Source organism: Carex rostrata, chromosome 10 (genome assembly GCF_964058835.1).
Source record: "Carex rostrata chromosome 10, lpCarRost1.2, whole genome shotgun sequence".
Classification (NCBI taxonomy): Eukaryota; Viridiplantae; Streptophyta; class Magnoliopsida; order Poales; family Cyperaceae; genus Carex; species Carex rostrata.
In genome coordinates this window covers 6,105,288-6,125,360 of record NC_135927.1, presented here as the reverse complement: position 1 = coordinate 6,125,360, position 20,073 = coordinate 6,105,288, and the positions used below count along the sequence as shown (strand labels likewise).

At 34.5% G+C, this 20,073-nt stretch overlaps 2 protein-coding genes and 1 long non-coding RNA gene across 5 annotated transcripts in view; 2 read left to right on the top strand and 1 right to left on the bottom strand.

Moving 5' to 3' along the window:
• Nucleotides 1-20,073, top strand: part of LOC144560467 (uncharacterized) — a 31,948-nt gene that overhangs the window by 3,549 nt on the left and 8,326 nt on the right. The window contains exons 1-2 of one of the 3 annotated variants that reach the window (XM_078309673.1): nt 2,537-3,421; nt 3,527-4,410. In XM_078309673.1, the coding sequence (XP_078165799.1) occupies nt 2,584-3,421; nt 3,527-4,293 (1,605 nt within the window). In that variant the 5' untranslated portion in view covers nt 2,537-2,583 and the 3' untranslated portion in view covers nt 4,294-4,410. Of the gene's footprint in view, nt 1-2,532; nt 3,422-3,526; nt 4,411-20,073 lie in introns of those variants that run through there. The other 2 variants (XM_078309672.1, XM_078309671.1) reach the window with 2 other exon arrangements.
• LOC144560804 (putative disease resistance protein At1g59780) lies at nt 7,201-19,957 on the bottom strand. Its single transcript, XM_078310048.1, has 5 exons — nt 19,943-19,957; nt 18,571-18,899; nt 16,714-17,499; nt 10,930-12,225; nt 7,201-7,396 (listed from the first exon to the last, which is right to left on the bottom strand). Exons 1-5 carry the CDS (start codon nt 19,955-19,957, stop codon nt 7,201-7,203), a joined length of 2,622 nt encoding a protein of 873 aa, XP_078166174.1.
• Nucleotides 14,219-16,223, top strand: LOC144560096 (uncharacterized). The gene is made up of 3 exons (XR_013513323.1): nt 14,219-14,368; nt 15,049-15,128; nt 15,944-16,223. It is a non-coding gene; the product is annotated as an uncharacterized LOC144560096 (long non-coding RNA).

The following is a 20,073-nucleotide window of genomic DNA, read 5'->3' as shown; positions in this document are numbered from 1 at the left end:
GACAAATCTGCGGGTTTCGGAATCAATCAACCCGACGACAATTATAAATGTTTACAAGGTCTTATTTGTAAAATCTGCATCTGTCAACACTCGACATTTGAGCAGTCCAGTAACAACTAAATTCAAATATATGAGCAGTCCAATAATTGTGCTCATTTTAGTCAATTAATTTTATTTTATTCAAGTCACTGAAAATTTCATTTTGTCTGAACTAGTTTCAAATGAAATACTGGTCATTTTAAATCAATTGCCATAGTTGTCTCCAATTGTGAGTCTACCAGTATTTCCTATCATTTTGTGTGTATGTGTGTTTGCATCTTGTTAGGTAATTAGCTGACAGTAGAGGAAGGTAAGCTTTAAAATATATGTCACATTTTGTTGGCTCCATGTGTATCCCTCCTGAAGTGAAGCAAAAGGAATATTGCATAGAGACAAAACATTAATTCCTGCTGTCAATATCTTCTTGAGTGGATTTTGTTGGACTTGGGTGAGAGATAATTTTTCCTCTCTTGAGGTTGTCATGCATGGAGGTTTAGTGACCAAGCTTGATCTCCACCACCGGTGGTTGTCACAAGGGCAGCCAGCAAATGCATTAGATTCAGATTGCACATGAGACTGAGAAGCAATAGGGTCAGCATATTGAGGGCTCGGCTGCAGTACTCTTCGTACGTAGACTATATATCGTGGCAGCTAGTTGCATGTCCTCTATTATGCGCCTCAGTATAATCGTCACCATTCCGGTCATTTGGGTCTGCAAAGTTCGGGTAGGGCCTAATGCGCAGTGGGATGTGAGGCATGCCATCCCATTGTCGGATTTTAATTCTACACTCTGCATGCCCAGTATTGTGCGAAGTGAACTTGGACAAAGAGGGGGGCACCGTTCTCGTGTCAAAGCACCAGATGGATGCCGCAATGCATGACTTGTCAATCCCCAACAGATTCTCAGCATTTATGAAAACTATCTCCCCTAAGAACGAGAGAAGCCTAACAATGAAGAACTCATGCCACAACGGCACGGGGAAGCCAGTGACTATGATGTCGAGGCGGTACCCGAAGGTCGGTTGACGATAAATATACAGATTAGGGTCCCAGGGAGTAATGAGGATATCATAGGCAAGACTCCATGGCATGACATCTATGATTGTTTGCGCACGACTAAGCTAATCAGGAAGCCTAGCTAATAAGAAAGGTATTAAATTCCCACTGATTAATCAGATAATCCTGCACTGTACCGCCATATCGAAGAATCAACTGGGCTTGGACTGCAATTATATGGCCTAAATGCAGGTGGGGACCCCAGACACAAATTGTCTTCTGTTTCGAAAAAACTTGGATAGCTGCGCTCCATGCGAAGTTAATGCTGGTGCAGAGGATTTAGGAGAATTGAATTTGAGAATTTTGGATAAGAGAAGTAAAGAAGCAGTTAAGAAGAAGAAAGGTGGTGTTATGAGTATTCGGATTACGATTTTGCGAACCATGATTCTAACTTCTAAATAATTTATAGGACCTATCCTACATCGAATGTAATTCAAATACATATTGTGATCAAAATGAAAAAAAAAATGTGAGAGTTCAATTGATTCAATAGCGAGAAATTCAATATAGAGGTTTTTAACGGAATTTTATTGATTGGGAACTAATTAAAATGACACTTTTCAACTAAAGTCCAGTAAACATAAAATTAGAAAAAAATCAATCCCAGTAAAAAGTTCAATCATCCAACGAATAAAAAACCATTCAAGTCATAACATATCAGTTTAACAAAACCAGTAACAAAAACAAAATGACGCATGTTGTTAATTAATTATCTATTCACCGTCAAACAAATATCAAGTGCACCATCGCTCTGTTTAATCGTAAAATAAAGCGATCGAAGTGAATAATAAAACACTCAAAATGAATAAGAGGACTAATTATTTAGGAGTATATCCATTCCACTTGTAAAAAATTACAAATGCTCATTCAGAAGTGTTATATAATATTTTGTAATTACTTTGTAAGTCATATGAGCATCTCTAGCCCTGCAATATAAAAGTTTTTTGTCATGTCAGTAAAATTAAACCTACAAGTATAAAAATATTCTGAAATTATTATTAAAATTATTGCTAAATTGCTAATATATAAATAAGTTCATTTTTTTCAATAATGAAAATGTAGATGCTCAGCGTTTAAAAAATATATTATACTATAATTTTAGTATTTTAAAGAGTATTATCGCTTGGATCAACGATTTAAACAATATGTTCGAGTAGCAACACAATGTGCAATTTGATTTATTGTTAATTTCAACTTAATATTAACTAAATATCTGAAATCTGAATATCAATCTAACTCTGACAACTAACTAATTATGATACATAATCGCAGCCATTCTTTCCAAATCTGAATTAGGCACGAAAAAAATTAACACATGAAATGAAATGGAGTACTTTTAACCAAATTAATCCATCTAAACCGATCCGATCGGGTTGGAATATTTGGGCTTCGCTTCTTCCTTTCTAGCGACAATCTCTTCTCGTACTTCTTCGCAAGACTGAACACTGAAGTACTAAACCATCACATTTAACTTGGTTTTATTTTTCTATGGCCAACGCAGCCAAACCTCTTCAGCTGCCCGAGGCTGTGTCTCTCTTCCATCGCCTCCTCTCACCACAAAAACAAAATCACCCGCCATCCATTTTTACCATCAATCGACTTCTTGCCTCCATTGCTAAATCAAAGCACCCTAACAGCTACTCAACCGTAGTCGACCTCTTTAATCGCTTGAAGTGTACCAGAGATAGAGGCGTCTCTCCCAACAACCATACATTTGGCCTCGTCATAGATTGCTGCCGTCGCATGGGTCGACCAGATCTGGCATTCTGTGTGCTTGGTCAGTCCTTGAGAGAAGGATGTGGTGTTAATACCATCATGTTCGGCTCCCTGATCAAGGTACTTTGTGTATCGAAACAGATTGGGCTTGCAGCTAAGGTGTTTGCTAAAATGCCTCTTATGGGATGCACTCCTAGTGTGATCACATACAACACTTTAATTGAAGGGCTTTGCAGCATTGGTGAAACCAGACTTGGGCTTGAGTTGTGTCGTAAGATGGCAACTGAAGAGAGTAGTTCCAAACCTGATGTTATTACTTATAGCAGTATAATTCATGGCTTTTGCAAAGAGGGTGAAATTGATATGGCAGTAGAGGTCTTGAAGGAGATGGCTGCTCAAAAAGTGAGGCCCAACGTGATCACTTGTAACATTCTCATTGATGGCCTGTGCAAAAATGGTGATGTTATCACAGCACGGAAGGTGTTTGATGAAATGCCTCCTTGTGGACTTGTTCCTGATTTGCATACCTACAGCAGTCTTATTCATGGTCTCTGCAGCCAGGGTGACACAAATAGTGGTTTGAGGATGTTTGATGACATGGCTGCTAAAGGTGTTGTACCAGGTGTGATCACGTACAACATTCTCATTCAAAGTCTGTGTCGCCAGGGTAACCCTCATAGTGCTCTCAGAATGTTTGATGAAATGGTTGCGAAAGAAGTTGCTCCCGATGTCTATACCTACAATGGTCTCATTCTTGGATTTTGTGGACTTGGTGATATCAACAAGGCTTTTAAAATATATGATAAATTAGTTGGCTCTGGGATTCAAGTGAATGAGTTCATATATAATACCTTAATAGATTGTTGTTGCAAAAAGGGGGCCTTCTTGCGTGCTTCGGAGCTTCTTCAGGAGATGAGAGATAGAGGGGTGATGCCAAATGTTGTCACATACAGTTCTATAATCCATGGGATTTCTGCTGTTGGTGACTGGAGCCGTGCCATTGGGGTATTCCGTGATATGGTTACTCAAGGCATTTCACCTAATGTAGTGACTTTCAATGCATTAATAGATTCCTTGTGCAAGCAACAATTAACTTGTGAAGCTGAGAAGCTGGTTGGTATTATGGTTGAAAGAGGAGAAAAACCTGATGTAATCACTTACACAACACTGTTGCAGGGTTATGTGCTAGAGGGAAATCTCAGTGAAGCAGAAGTTTTATTCAAAAAGATGGCTATAAAAGGCATTGAGCCAGACCAACACAGTTACAGTATCTTAATCAATGGCTATTGTAAAAATGACAGAATGAGTGAGGCTCTACATTTGGCCGAGAAGATGATGAAGCAAGGCCTTAAGCCTAATGATGTCACATTTCACATTCTTCTAAATGCAGTTAGCAATCATGAGAGTCCGGATGAAATGAAGAAACTTATTTCTGAGATGAGAGATGTTAGAAAAGATGAAGATGATACCAATAGCTATTAATAATCTTAATTGTTGTAAGTGTTGATTATGGTGAAAGTGTAGTCACACCCTACTTTTGTAGGACAATTTGTGCTGATGTAAATAAAAAAAATAGTATTAGTTCAAAAGTTTAGTTCTCTAATGTATGATTTACTATTCTCTTGCTTTTTTGTGTGTGGTATTGGTCAGCACAGGTCTTGAATTCTATGCAAGACAATTGGTTTTTGAATTGGTAATTTGTTAATTTAAGAAGGCATTTGGAGATTGCCTTGGTTAACTCAGATGCTATATTCATATGGTGCATGATGCACCAAACATAACTTTAAATAAAAATGTATCTGTCCTTATCTCGAATAGTGGTTGTTTGGCAGCTGAAATTTAGAATGGCGTAGCAGAATAGTTGCTATTCTAGTTAATCTCGTGCCAAATGTCAAATAACAGTATGGAATAACCTCTTGATTAGCCTCATCCACTATTCCATCAAAGGGTCGAATAGCGGAAGAGCTCATGGTTTTCTTTCTAACTGTGCAACTCAAGTTGAATGGAGTAGATCACTGGTACACTTGGAAAGAAGCAGCTCTCTTGGGTCAATTTCACTTGTCATATTCATTGTGGTATGAATTTTTTATTTTTTTTAAAATTTAATAAATCCTTATTTTTTCAGGTTTCAGTATTAATTAATCTTAATTTTAATCGAATAGTTCAGAAGGTGACTTTTTTTATTTAATAAATCCTTATTTTTTCCAGGTTTCAGTATTAATTAATCTAAATTTTAATCGAATTGTTCAGAAGGGTTTGCAGTGCAAATTTGTCAATTACCTTGATTTTTGTTAGAATACTTGCATTATAATTTCAATTGCTCAGTCTTAATATCAGAAGGATTTTTTTTATTTAGTTTAACCATTTGTGTGTATTTTGTGCTTGTTTACTATATCAAAATATAAGATGAGTACCAAGTAGCACTTGTTTTATGAAAAATTTCCCCTCCGTCGCGCTTCTCCCCCTATGTCACGCTGCCACTTTGCCTCAAGGTACTATAGCTAACTAATTTCCCTGCCTTATGCATTTCATCTTTGAACCTAGGTGATGATACCATAAGTATAGCCTGTTGTATGTTCCAACTGATATGATGAAATCCTTGTTGGTGTTGGAATTAAGATTTTTAATCGATACATGTTACTTTATTTCGAGTGAACAGAAAATATCTAGTGATCTTAAATTTGAATTTTTCAATATTAGGTGTGTACGTATTTGGATGGTGATATCAATAGGCACTGACAGTGAATTGTTTTGTAATTTCAATGCTAAAGCTCGTAATTAGTATCTAAAAGTAGCACTTTTGGGCATGTGTGCTGAAGTTTAATTTGGTATCTTTCCAAGAATAGCTGAGTACCAAAACTGGTCTAAATAAAGAGGGCTTACCGGATTTAGGTCCTGTAACCTGACCTGGATTTGTTGATAGATTCATCATATTATATCAGATTCTTCAGATTTTTCTGTAAATTCAGCATCTTAACTTGCTTTCATAGGGCTGGTATGTACAGTACCTAGATTTATTAGCAATGGCTGTTATGTTTTCAAACTGGTATGTACGGTACCAGTGATTGCTGGCAATGGCTGACAAGAAAAGGTTTGATCATCGTTTTCTTTTGAATTTCTAATGGTGTTTAATTATCCTGTAAATGCTGACTTGTAATGGATTTTTTCTTGTAATATATATATATATATATATATATATATATATATATATATATATATATATATATAGAGCTAGGCTACGGTGAGTTGCGAAGTAAAGCGACTATTTTACTTCACGCTCATATTTTGCGATTTTAAAGTTCAAAATGTTGATCCGAACCGTTCATCTTGTTCTTCATATTGAAATGTGCTTGGAGACCAAATTTTACATTTTTTGGAATTTGTTTATTATTTATTAAGCAATTTTGAAAGTCGCTGATCTGATGGTGCAGAAAATTTTACTGTTTTTTTACTGTTCACAGCAAAACAGCAATTTTAAAAAATACTTAATAAATAGTAAAAAAATTCCAAAAAATGTAAAATTTGGTCTCCGAGCACATTTCAATATGGATTAAATATCTAACGGTTCGGATCGGTAATTTGGACTTTCAAAATAAAAATACGGCGTGAAGTAGAAACGCGTTTTACTTCGCAACTCACCGTAGCCTAGCTCTATATATATATATATATATATATATATATTTATTTTTCAAGACAACTTGATGATTTACGAGCTCTTTTTTTTTTTCCTCTTTTCTTTTTGTTGAAAGAGAAGTACCCAGAAAAAAAAATTGGTTAATCTAGGATCATTGTGTTAAATTTTTGAAATTGACATGCTATATGGTTGAGTTTTTGATAAGCTTTTGTTCGGGCACAATAGATAAACTCAGATTTGAAAATTTTAAATTGAAGTTAGTCGATTGTTTGAAGTTCTGGTTTACATAATTGCATGGTTAGGCATGATGAGGTCAAGCTCGGATTTTTTGTGTATTATTGTTTACAATTTTAAGGATCTATTTGTACAGTTTTAAAATATTGTATTTTGTGATTGCCAAGGGTTGAAATAGGAAAAAAATATACAATAATAATGTCCATTTGATTTGATTCAACTATATATATATATGCTCATCACTTTTCCTTAGTTTTTGTTCATTTCCTTCAATTTTCAGCTTGTGACATTGTTGAAGCACTTCTCCAGGCATGAAACCTAGTGTCAATGAGATAATTATTGTATGGCTACACCGCTACGGAGTACCTTTTTAGTCTGATTACAACTACCTGTTTTAGAATTGAAAGCTGCATATAAGAATGTTGTTTCGGTTTTGTTCACCTAGGTTTTGTTGGCTTCCAGGATTGCTTGGAAATTTTCTCAACATATATTGGCACTTCTTTTAACACAATTTTTCATGGTTATTGATTCATGCTGTTCTTAGTTGCCCCAAGAGTATATATTACTTCAGCTGCAGCATGTGCTGTAATGAGTGAAAATTTGCCTTGCAATAAAAGAAGAGAAGACGCTGGTGCCAGAAAGGGGGAGAGAGTTAGCTGGTCTTCCCTTCTAGTGTACTGAGCCTTTCTGACGGGGCCCGCCACCTGCTGCTGTTGTCTGCTGATGACATGTACCAGATGAAGAATATTAATGAATCAACAATTTTCAAAATAGCTTAATAAATAGTAAAATAATTCAGAAAAATGTAAAATTTGGCCTCCAAGCACATTTCAATATAGAGATCACATCTAACGGTTCAGGGCGATTTTTTGAATTTTGAAAACAAAAAAATAACTTATAAGAGCATCTCCAACGGGGATTGTTTTCGGATTGCTTATTCCGACGTGTCAATTGCTATTTCAATTGCTGGAATGTATGGCGCTTTCTAAATAAGCAAATTTGCTTATAAAGCAAAGGCTTCTTATGGACACAGTGGCAAAATAAAACAAAATGATTGGCTGTCAAAAAACAATCTTTTTCTTTTCAATGTCTCTCTTCTCCAAACTTCCGTACCCAACACAAGAATAAAAGAAAAAACATTTTCTTTCATTTTTCTCAAAATCTATTCGTTTCCGGTTGTTTCTCGAAGTCTTGGTTGATTTTGCCTTTTCATTCGGTGCATTTTAAGATCTCAATTGTTGGGTTTTTTTTTTCTCCGATGAGAGTTTCTCCGAGCAACAATGGTGAGGGTTGAAATCCTGTTTGAGCCTTGTTTGAACACCTTCTCTCCAATATTTCTTCTTCCCTATGCAGATCTCTGCATAAAGTCGTGGAGTTTGACTTTGATGAGAAGTGCAAGGAGGCATTTGACCATGGTCATAGATGGCAAATCAATCTTTTGTAACTTAGCGGGTTGCCAATCCCACCTATTTATATTTGTTTGTATCATAAATGGAGTTGTTTGTTAAAGGATTTTATTTATCCACTATTATTCTATTCATGCCTTGCCTTTAAAAGGAGAGCATGCATTATTACTAAACCTAAAATGGATAACCTGGATCCAGTCTCATATCGCATCTTAAAATTGAGATTTAAAATGATACTAGAGGAGAAGAGGAGAATAGCGAGAGAAGAGGAAAGAGGAGAGCGCAAGAGCAAGATAATAGCAAGAGAAGATGAGACAGAGGAGAGCAACGGAGAGAACAGGAAAATGATAAATTGAATTTATGAAGAAGAAGAGAAAGGGGGCGTTTTTTTTTAATTTTTCACTGATGCGGCATTAATTGCAATCTATTATTAATTGTTGGGATGGATTATTTAGCAATTATGAATCTCTTTAATTGCTAAAGGTAACGACGTGGCTGTTTAGCAATTGACTTTAATTGCTCCATTGGAGATGCTCTAAGCATATATTCTTATATGTTTATGTAAGTAGAGTAGCCAACTTCATATATATATTACGAGGAGAGTTAAAATGCACTCTCTTTTGTGCTTCTAATGTGCACTCTCTCCTCATATCTTAATTTTCAAAGTTTAAATAGTCGATTCAAACCTTCCAACGTGTTCTTCATATTAAAATGTGCTTGGAGACCAATTTTTATATTTTTTTGGAAATTTTTTACTATTTTTTCAGAATTTAAAATAAGTTTTGGTTATTTTGGTGCGGTTATTGTTCAGTTGGATGAGTTGGGTTATAATAAACAACAAAATCTTAGTTTACCAGTAATTAACTGGCCTGTTTTGAATTGAACTGATCATCGTTTCCCCAGCCCCTTAAAGAACGACCATCTGTTTCTGAACAGCAATAATTGCATGATTTGATGAGCAATACTTTGTAACATTAACTTGTATGAATGGTGTTGACTGTTTAACTTGTATAAAAGAACTATCAATATGGTAACTATTAACATAAGTGTATTTACAGTGGATATGGTCTATACGTACCATAGAAGGCAAAATTAGACGAGTCAAATCAGAATCGGCTGAGTCGGGCTGGAATCAGACCAGACCGAGGTGATTCTGGACTGAGTTACTTGGCAAGCGAGTTCTTTGCGAAAATCTGGGTTGAACAATGTTGAATTGGCCGAGTGAAGCGATTCTGTACCGATTCCAGACATTCTCACAATTTGGAACGATTCTCTCACCGATTCTGCGTTTTTTTTGTTTAATTTGGAATTGACAAGTAATTAACTAGCAGAGGAAAGGACAAAGGGGTTGAAATCAACCGCATTGACGTCGTGAAGAAGAAGAAAAGAGACACGGACGGATCGATTAGTGCGCGCGGAAATGAGCAGAGGCAGCGAATTAATTATTAGAAGGACAATTTCTGCAGCTGGACTCCGAGATTGAATCGAATTTAATATGCTCATATCGTATAAATTTTTAACTTTCAACATTTATTTCGAACAATTTCATATGTACTTTATTTTCAAACAATTATATTTGCAAATAATTTGTTTATGTATTTAATTTTAAATTAACTAAATACTCTTGTTCATCTATCTACAAAAACACTATTTACTCGTTAAATGTATTTTAAGTTGTAATACTTGTCTTAAATTGTCTTAGTGGATTTTTTAAGCGTAATTATTTATTTAAATATAAATTATTGATAAATTAATTTTTTATCAATATAAATAATACAAAACAAGCATCTAGAAGAAAAAAAACTCCGAGTTTTCAATCTGTTTCAACTGATTCCTACTGATTAATCTGATTTCGATTCTATGTTCAAGTGATAGATTCTGATTCCGTTTCCGATTTTTTCCTTCTATGGTTTACACCTCGTAGATCCACATCCATTTCAAATAATGTGAATGCGAGATGGTTAGTAATTGAAGTTCAATTGGTGCTAGTCATGAGAACTGAATTATATGTTGTTTCATAGAAAGTTGCAGTTAACCTCGTCAACACATAACATAAAAGAGAAAAATTAACTGAAAAATAAACTTAGTGATAAAGAGCATCATAACTGGAGCATTTAAATGGTCCCACATTGAGAGTAAATTAACTATCCATTATAAACTCGGAGACATGCGTTAATCTCTATTTTTATTGAACCTACGGTTAGTGCATCAAGCATTTAAATGGTCCCACATTGAGGAGGTATAAACTAACTATAATCATTATGTTATTGTAAAAATTATGAACTTTTTATATAAGAAAAGGAGAGCATTTAATGTTACAACCAAATATTCACAACTAGTAACAAAAATCATATTTAATGTTACATAAAATGAAGTAAACCATAACAATCCGACCCAATTAAATCCATGCATTGAGCACAATCACAATTAATTATAAAATGTATATAACAATAGAAATTTTAAACCTAGCAACCATAACAACGGGCTGGTATGAAAAGTTGAACGTCCCAGGAACAACAAACTGAAAAAAATGGGAACTTACAAAATTATAACGAGACTCAAAATCTGACCATTCATCTCTTTGCAGAGAAGGAATATATATATATGATTATGTCATGTCTTCTCCTTTTATTTTTCGTGTAGTCTCTTTTTATTGATAGTAGTACCTGCTCAACATAATCCATGCAATAAATAAGAGTAGTTTAATTAATTACAATGGAAAGAATAGAAAATTAAAGTGACAATCAATTGCAGCTATACGCAAATTAAGCATATGAATAGCAAATCAAGACGAGAAAAATTGTAAAGAAATTCTACAACCAAAAAGCATGAGAACTCACGTACCCTGTATGCAGAGATGGGATATGCTCAAATTTGTGTTGATCTTCTCCTTGCATAGATTCGCGTAGCTGAGGTGAGGCCCAAGGTAATAATAACTCTTGAAGAGTCTGCACCTTTTGTAGCTCGGGAAGTTTGTGCAGCATCTCACAATCGTCAATTTTAAGGTGAATAAGGATGGGCATAGCTCCCTCTTTTATGTCCCAATGACATAGATTCGGCAGACTTACAAGCTTCAGTTTTTCAAGGTTAGAAAACCCCCCAGTTGAACAGATGAGATGTGTTCCCACATATGAGTAATGGCCTAAATTAAGTATCTTGAGGCTCTGTAGCATCTCCAATATGGGCATTGGATCTTCCTCAAGCATAGAATATGCAAGCGTCAATTTGGTGAGGTTTGTCGGGAACATCTCAACACTTAGAACACATTTATCTCTTACCCATGCCTTTCCCTGGAGATGTAGTTTTTGTATCTTTTCATGACAAGGTAAGTCTTCTGTACCATCAAATGATAGCAACCCACCTACATTTTTAATACCAAGGGAGACCAACTGTTTTGTGCTTCTCAGAACATCCTTGAGGTTTTGCCACACATCTAGAGCCCTTTCATTATCTAGAAAGCAGATCACTAACGTACGCAAGTTGATACAACATCCAAATTCAACAAATGATTCTCTCTCTATCCAGACATTTTTAACTGTTTGTAGATTTGTATGTTGATCCCATTTTAATGGTAAATAGAAACTATTGCAATATACATGTCTAAGAGTTGGGATTACGACATTGCACAAATCTGTTGTTTCATTGCTAGAAACTAGTGCCGATCCCTTGAAATCAATGGTTTCTAGATTATAGAAGGAAATTTTATTAATTATTTCTTGTGGAATATAGCAGCATCTCAAACCCAAGTACCTCAAGTGTATCAAGTCCTTTGGCCACTGTATCTGAGCAAATTCTTCCATATTGACATGCTCCAAGGTTAACACTCGAAGTAGTCTAAAGCCACTAAAATTTAGTTTGCTAAAGCCACAATCATCTGATGAATTTTTGCCCAAACCAAAACAGAATAAAGAACGAGTGTTTTCCGAATAAACACCATCCTCAGTGAGAGTGCAAAATTGTAGTGCCGCACGGTGTGGATTTATAGCAACTAGCTGGTTAATATCTTCTTCTTCTTTTGAGAATATAGTGAAGAAGTTCTCCTCTTTGGCTTTGCAGATAGCTAGGTCTCGTAGAAGAACATGCATACTGTAGTATTTGCAGCAGTTGTTCCAAGATTTTTCAGTAACTTCAATCAAGCACCTACAACAGTATTGTTCATACAAATTGGCATCAAAGAAGAAGTGAAATATTTGTTTTTGAATATGTAGGTATTTCTTAAAATGAAAAATGATCTGAACACTTGGCTATATCTTTCCTCCATATTGATAGGTATTCCTTAAGGAGGTCCCATCTGAATTGCCCATATGGGATGATAGAAATATAAAATATATTAGATAATTCGAAATGCTGAAATTATTATTGTAAAAATTCTTATTCGGCAAATATATTAAGTTGCATATAAATTTGTTTTGAGTGGATATATATGTTATGTTGCATTATAAATTTTTATATATGGATAATATTAAAAATATTGGTATTGCCTGAAGGTGAAGCACTTATTGAAGAATATGGTATATGGATGTCCTCTTACCGATCGAACACCTCTAGTAACGTACTCCTAACTGCAAAATTAAATTAATTGATGGTATACCGTAGCACAATTGAAAAGGACGGTCCAGATTTAATTTCATCCTATTCTTGCTCGGGATGATTGAGGGGGCAGTATTATTTGTGCTTTGAGATTAGCGCCAAGTTAAAAAGAATAATTTTGGATCGAACCATCCTATTTAATTGTACTCAGTCCGGTAACCTGAGAGGATGTGAATTCTGCCGAGGGGTGCGGATATCTACAGCAACTTGACTCATGCAACATTGAAGTGTGAGAAAAAAATAAAAATAAATAACTGCTTTTAACCTCTTAATTATTGACAGCTCATAATTAATTGGTACAGTCTCATTGCAGTAAACTGTTGAAGTAAAAGGTGAAAGGGCCCCTGTTATTACAACTTTGTGCTTATTTTCTCTTTGTTTCAAAATTTCTCTATAATTAATTGTGTATTTTTGTACAGAAGTTTTATTTTTAATGAAGTTTTGTAGGCACGTGCGTATAATTGAATTTTTTTGTTTGATAGTCTGACACTGTAGTAGAATCCAAGCAAAATAATATTTTTGAATGTGTTTCGTACGATAAAGATCGAATTACATCGACAAAAGTATAGCTTACAATAATAAAAAAAATTACGATATTAGCTTTTGTTCAAATAAAATTTTTAATTGTCATTTTTCAAATTCTTTTGACTGGAATAAAGGAAGTTAATTTTTTTCTACAATATTTTATATGTGTGGCACACACACGCCTTGTCGCGCAGTGCACACGACTTGGTACTCGGAAACTGCCTCGGTATATTATTTATATATACGCACTCTTGCATGCTATGGACCATTTAATCACATTTGTACTTGCAAGAGAAAAAATGAAAATGGTTTAGAGCCTATTCTGCACTCTGCAGATTTTATAATATTTAGCTAAATGTTAATAATATCTAACTATGTATTAAGATATACCAACATATTTGTTTGAATTAATTTAGTCTATTTAAAAAAATATATCCTTATTAAATCGATTATTGGAAAGCTTTTCGTAAAATAATTAATTTGTATGTTTACCAGCCGTGGATGGATATATACGAAAATTGTTGTTTATTCGCACTTATCGATATGTGACATAAATTGTGACAACTAAATGTTTATATTTGGACACGAGAAAAAATTTCTAACAAGATATTTCTGTGAGGTACAGTCCATAACCTTATGCATTAAATGTAACGTAGCGATACGGATAAAAATCGAATTAAACTGAAATATAAATTTTTGAACTGATTTGAAATATTCATATTTCGAAGTTTCAAGTAATCCTGAATTCGATCTGAAACATTCGAATTAAAGCCGATACCCAGTTGGCATTTGAACCTTTAATAATCATAATATGATATATGTTATTTGTTATAAAATTCACATTCTTTGAGATATCTCATAAATTACGTGACTGTTTGGAAAATTTCAAACTCTTCTAAGATATCTCATATTTGCGTGACATTTGGAAATTATCAAACCGACAGCACGAATATTAAAGCAGCTTAATTAAAACCCTTAACCTGTTCCTTTCTCCTTCCGTCCCCTTTTACTTCTCTGTGTGTGTTTTGCCCAAACCAAAAGAGAGAAAGAGAGAAAGAGAAAGAAAGAGAGAAAAGGACTTCAATTTCCGTGGGAATCGATCAAATTGCTCGGAAAATCGAGATCTGAATCGAGTACATACTAGCGATCGCTTCCAAGTCTCAAATTGGTATCTCTTTCTTCGATTTTTCTCATTAAACCCTAAATTTCTTGATTTGTCGTGTTTGTGGTTGAAATTCGGAATTAGGGTTTGAATCGTTTGAATATTAACCTATTGAACCTCTAAACCCTCGGTTGACTCCGATTTGAATTGGAATTGAATTTAGAAGGGTTTCGATGGTTTAGTGAATTTGGCAGATTGATTCAATTATTAAACCCGATGTCTAAACTGATAAATCGAATACCGAATACGTATCGATTGTATAGCATTACTTTGATTTCATTTTAGGTTTCATGGTTACAAGTGATGAATTGATGTTGTATACAGTAATCGGTGTTTTATACAGTATATAGATACCATCGGGACTAACTGGAAACATATACCTGAATTTGGAACTCGATATGAACTGAATTGCCCTGTTAAACCCTTTAATTCCTGATTCTGTGATGTATGTTGCGGGCCGAAATGGTCTCTTTGCGGGCCGCAAGACTGTTAAGAATTAACCCCGGTACCACACTTTGTCTCTGTACTAACATGTTACGGGCCGCAACACTTTTATTACGGGCCGCAATAGGTGAATCCAAAACAAGTACTGATTTATCTGAATTAAGTTGTAGGGAGTAATAATTATTACGATCGTCTAATTATCGAATACAGTCTAAATTGGTATCTATATATGATGATAACAGGCATAAGTGATCGAACAAGAGAATCCCGAGATACCTCAAGAAGTCTGAATCCTCGATAAGCGACACGATCGTCATAACAGGTGCAGGGGTTCACGGGATTTTTCTTGGAATTTATTTAGGAATTAAATAGATCGTTTTAAATTGCATTTTGAGATTCTGATTGCACGCATCATTGAATTACTGCATAATTATATGGGTAACTGAATTGAATAGTTATAACTGTTTGACTGAGCATATTGGTATGGTTTATCAATTGATTGTTTCTTTGATTCTGATATGAACTGAAACCACAGTACTGAATTGATATTATTATATATATATATTGTTATTGCAAAGTCTAGGTCATGACTAGACTTTGTTTCAGGAACCATATGCGCATTTGGGGAATGACCCCACTGACTCCAGTACCGGTTGGAAAGGGGATACGGTTATACTGTTATTACTGTGATCGTAGGAATATGGAACTGTGGTATACTGTATACTGTTGAACTGTTTTTTTTTTTGAACTGATAGAATTTGCTTCTGATTGAATTACTGATTATTGAGAATCGTGATATATTTAAATTGATATGGATATTTTAATTGTGAACCAGAATCAATAGAATTGTTAAGCCGAGGAAGATAGATTCAGATATCTGTTTTCTTTAATCTGACCCTGTACTTATGCATTTAGGTCCAAATATCTTACATGATTCCGATTTGTGTTTCTCAAAGGGTGATATTATTTAGAGATTCATTTGGAATTTCATTTCAAGTTACTGCATTCATGTTTCGTAACTGATTATCGTATTTAATTCTGATATGGATTTCTTATAAATCCAGTAGCCCTGCATAAATTCCGCACTGGGAAACTGCGAATAAGTTTCTCACCCCTTTCCCCTCGTGGGTTTTTCAGGAAAGAAGGATTAGGACACTCGAGATCGTCTGGAGAGCAGGAAAGGAAAGAATAGGTATACATATGCCTCAGTCTGATGATCTTTTGTACTGGTTATAGTACTCGGATCACATTTTGTTGTATATATCCATGTTAACCAGACTTGTGTAAGTAATTATCTGAGTGTTTTTGTATTTTAAATTTCTATGAGTAGAATGTGTAGTCTTTATTTTGTATACTTGTATGAATTGATCGGGGTAAATTATGGATCAATTAAATTGGGTAATTGCTTGCATGATTACTTGAGAAACTTGGGAATTAAATTAATCGGGTAATTGGGATCAGTTTAAAAGGAGTAATTGGTGTGGTTTTGGGATGAAAAATCCATTCATCTCATTGTTTCTGCCTTCTGGATATATATATAAGAATTATATATATATATTCAGGGCATAACTGCGCGCCCCTAGTTCCGGGGTGTGACATTAAAAGTTACTAAATTTAATATTGCAAGTACTCTTTTGTAAAATAAAATCTATTTGAATTATAATTGGAAATTACTTTTATTTTTTTACCTTGGGAGAATGGTGGTATTAAGGAGGTAAAAAATTAAAGAGCTCATCTGTGTACCGGACCGCATGCAATGATTGAATTTATAGGGGAAGTAGAGAGGAATTTTGAGGAAGTTATAAATTTGTTTGAATGTAATGAGAAAGGGTTAGGCCGAAAACACATCAGGACTTCTTTTATAGGTGATAGAAGTACCTTCAAAAATATAACTTAAAAAGATATACCTTTGCGCTAGCTCTTGAAGGAATTTCTCAGCTCTTTCCTCCATTGTTCCACCTCTATTTTTTGGTATGAATCCTTCAGCCATCCAGATTCTTGTAACATGCTCTCCTGAAATCTCATAATCTTCAGGAAACAAACCAAAATAAAGGAAACATGATTTGAGAACACTAGGCAAATCTTCGTAACTCCTGGCTAGGACCTTCATGCACTTCTTCCCATCTCGATCATGCCAATCGATGGTCTCGTCCAAGGTATTCCAAGCCGTGTATGTTCGATCTCTCCTTGTGAGGATACCGCCCAGCACAACCAATGCCAAGGGTAGCCCACCACATTTTTTCATTAATTTTTTGGCGACTCCCAAGAGATCATGAGGGTAATTCTCAGGTTGCACATCTTGTTGAAAAACTGTTCTGAAGAGGAGATATAGACCCTCATCGTCATTTAGGTAACGGAGTTTATACGGTTTAGTATTGCAATCTGCTGCTATAGCAACATCAAGCGATCTAGTGGTAATTATCACGCGGCTCGCATTGTCCAGATCGAGTAATGCTATTTCCAACTGCTCCCAAAGATCAATGTCCCACACATCATCTAGGATAATTAAGTATCTTTTGCGTCTCAAGGAGCTCGTTAGCTTCAGCGCTAAATCCCTATCTGTTACTAGTGGATTTCCGTATTTCACTCGAGGATCTACTGAGTATAGAATTTCTCTCAAAATATCATTTAAATTGTAATTTTGAGAAATGGTCACCCATTTGCGACAATCAAATTGCCCCTCCAGTTTCGCACTGTAATTAGAAAAATGAATGTGTTACAAATTTATAACAAACTTACATTTCTTTAAGAAGATTCAGACAACATTTTGTAACAAATTTATGTATCATCAAGAAATATATATTATATTTATTACATGACCATTGTAAAAGATTTTGTAATAAATTTGCAACAAATTTACGTCAAATATATTTCCATGAGTACAGGATTTTTTTTTTTTTTAATTGTTACAAATTTACATGATCTTTTCCAATTCCGCACTGTGGTTATAATAATGAATTTACATCAAGAAAAGAAGCAGCACAAAATAATAGAAAATTAAATGGAGTTTTGTGTGTGTCCATGTTACATGATTGATTATATGTATTCTTAAGATGATCTGGACCACATTTTGTAACAAATTTATTTATTGTTAAGAGAAGATTCCTTGAACCACTTCTTTGTGCATAAATTACAACGAAGCTAAGAACATTTGGAGCCATTCTTACCATTATGTAAATCCAATAACCAAAACAGACGCTAATTTTGATTAAGCATACATATTACGTACGGTGATTATTTTGGAATAAATTATTTGAATTAATGATATATATTGGGTGTAGTTGAGTAAAATTTCAGTAAATTTACATGCATATTTGCAAATCATCACAACATAATTTTTTCGATCCACTTGAATCACTAAACAATTAATCCCTTTATATAACCCATTCATGTCATGAAAAGATAATTTAAGTTTTTGTTCAATGAAAATACTGGATTTTGTTCACCATTTAAAAAAAAAAAATTGTCAGGTTGCTCTAGGTAACTAGAGATACATGCATGCAATGTAATTAATTACTAATAGTAAAAAATAATTCATGACAAAATCTCATTTTTCATTACCTGATTAGATCGAACCATTGAATTTCATCACCTCTTAAGAAAGGAAAAAATCATAACAAATTAATTAAGGATCGAATTTGGACAGTTGAGTTCTTCACAATTAGTTGGTTTGGAATTTAGCAATTTTCTTGTTATAGATTAATTTTTGCACAAAAATTCACCCACTATATATAAAAAACACGGATTAAAAAAGTGGCATGCACCTATTATATACTTCTTGGACCAGGGTAGTCTTTCCGAGGCCACCAGTACCCACAATCGAGAGCACTGTGCGCCTTGGTAGTGGTAGTGATAGTGGTAGTGGTAGTGGTACGTAGTAGTGGGTACCCACAATCGAGAGCACTGTGCGCCTTGGTAGTGGTAGTGATAGTGGTAGTGGTAGTGGTAGTGGTGGTAGTGGTAGTGGTAGTAGTGGTAGTGGTAGTGGTGGTAGTAGTAGTGGTGGTGGTGGTGGTGGTGGTGGTGGTGGTGGTAGTAGTGGTAGTAGTGATAGTAGTAGTAGTAGAAGTAGTATTGCATACGGATCCGTATCCTTTTCGTTAACTCAAATTTTGAGTTTAGAATCTCGACCGTCTAATCAGAATCCAGATTAATTCAGTCAAAATAAAATGTACGATATTTCTTTAATATTTGCGCAAACACAGATAAAATGGTCTGGATTAGTTCTGCATTAACTCAAAAATCATGAATGTAATTTCTTTCTTTTTTAAAACGCTAAAAAAAAAAAAATGGTCAATGGGTTCCCATACTTTTTGTTTCCGTTAGGCAGGCTCGTGATCCATGCTTCTGATCAAATAGCTTTTTTCAAATAGGCCGTACGTCCTCTTCAGAAGTTTGACCGCTCCGTTATCAAGTAGCTTTTTTCCTTAATTAATTAATTAATTAATATGAACAAGATATGAGGGAGCGTGTGTGTTGTATTAATTAACTTTGAAAACATGAAAAATGTGACTAATCAGATTGCACGTACAGTACTCCTCACTTATTTCATGCCATGTGAAATTCGTGCGATTGTTAACAGGCGCCGCGATTGAAAATTAGTTCCCCATCGATTGACCCACATGGAATAATAGTCTAAAAGAAAAAAGATTGAAATAAGTATGTAATTAATTAATGTGCTGAAAATAAATAATGAAAAAGGAGTTTATTTTTCACTTGTAATAAGAGTTAAACATGAATGAAACTATGATATATAGCATAAGTTAAAGAGTATTAAGAAATGACTTAACTTTAAGCCACAACCAAACAAAAATTAAGGAACTTAATTATTCCGTCTTAATCTAACCCACCCCAACCAAGACGTCCTATTATCTATAAATAGAAGGGGATTCTAAAAATCTAAAATCATATATACACAGCCACAAGTATCTCCAAAAATTCAATCACAACACCTTTCATAAATGGCTTCAGGGTTTGAGAGACGGTCAGGACACTAAATAATTTTGTGGAGTTTTAGTTCTCTTATTTATGGTGTATGCCAAACAATAATGCATTTGATATCATCTTGAATGTAAAAATAATAGTATATGAAAGAATTTATTTGTATTAATTTCTTCACTTTTTACATGCATGTACATGAAGGATCTTCATAGCCTTGCAAGATACTCTAACAAACTCCTAACAAAAATGCTAACAATCTTTGACCGTATAGTCTTAACGTGTGTTGTCTCTAACAAACATGATTTTTAGTTTCTAAAAATAAAAAT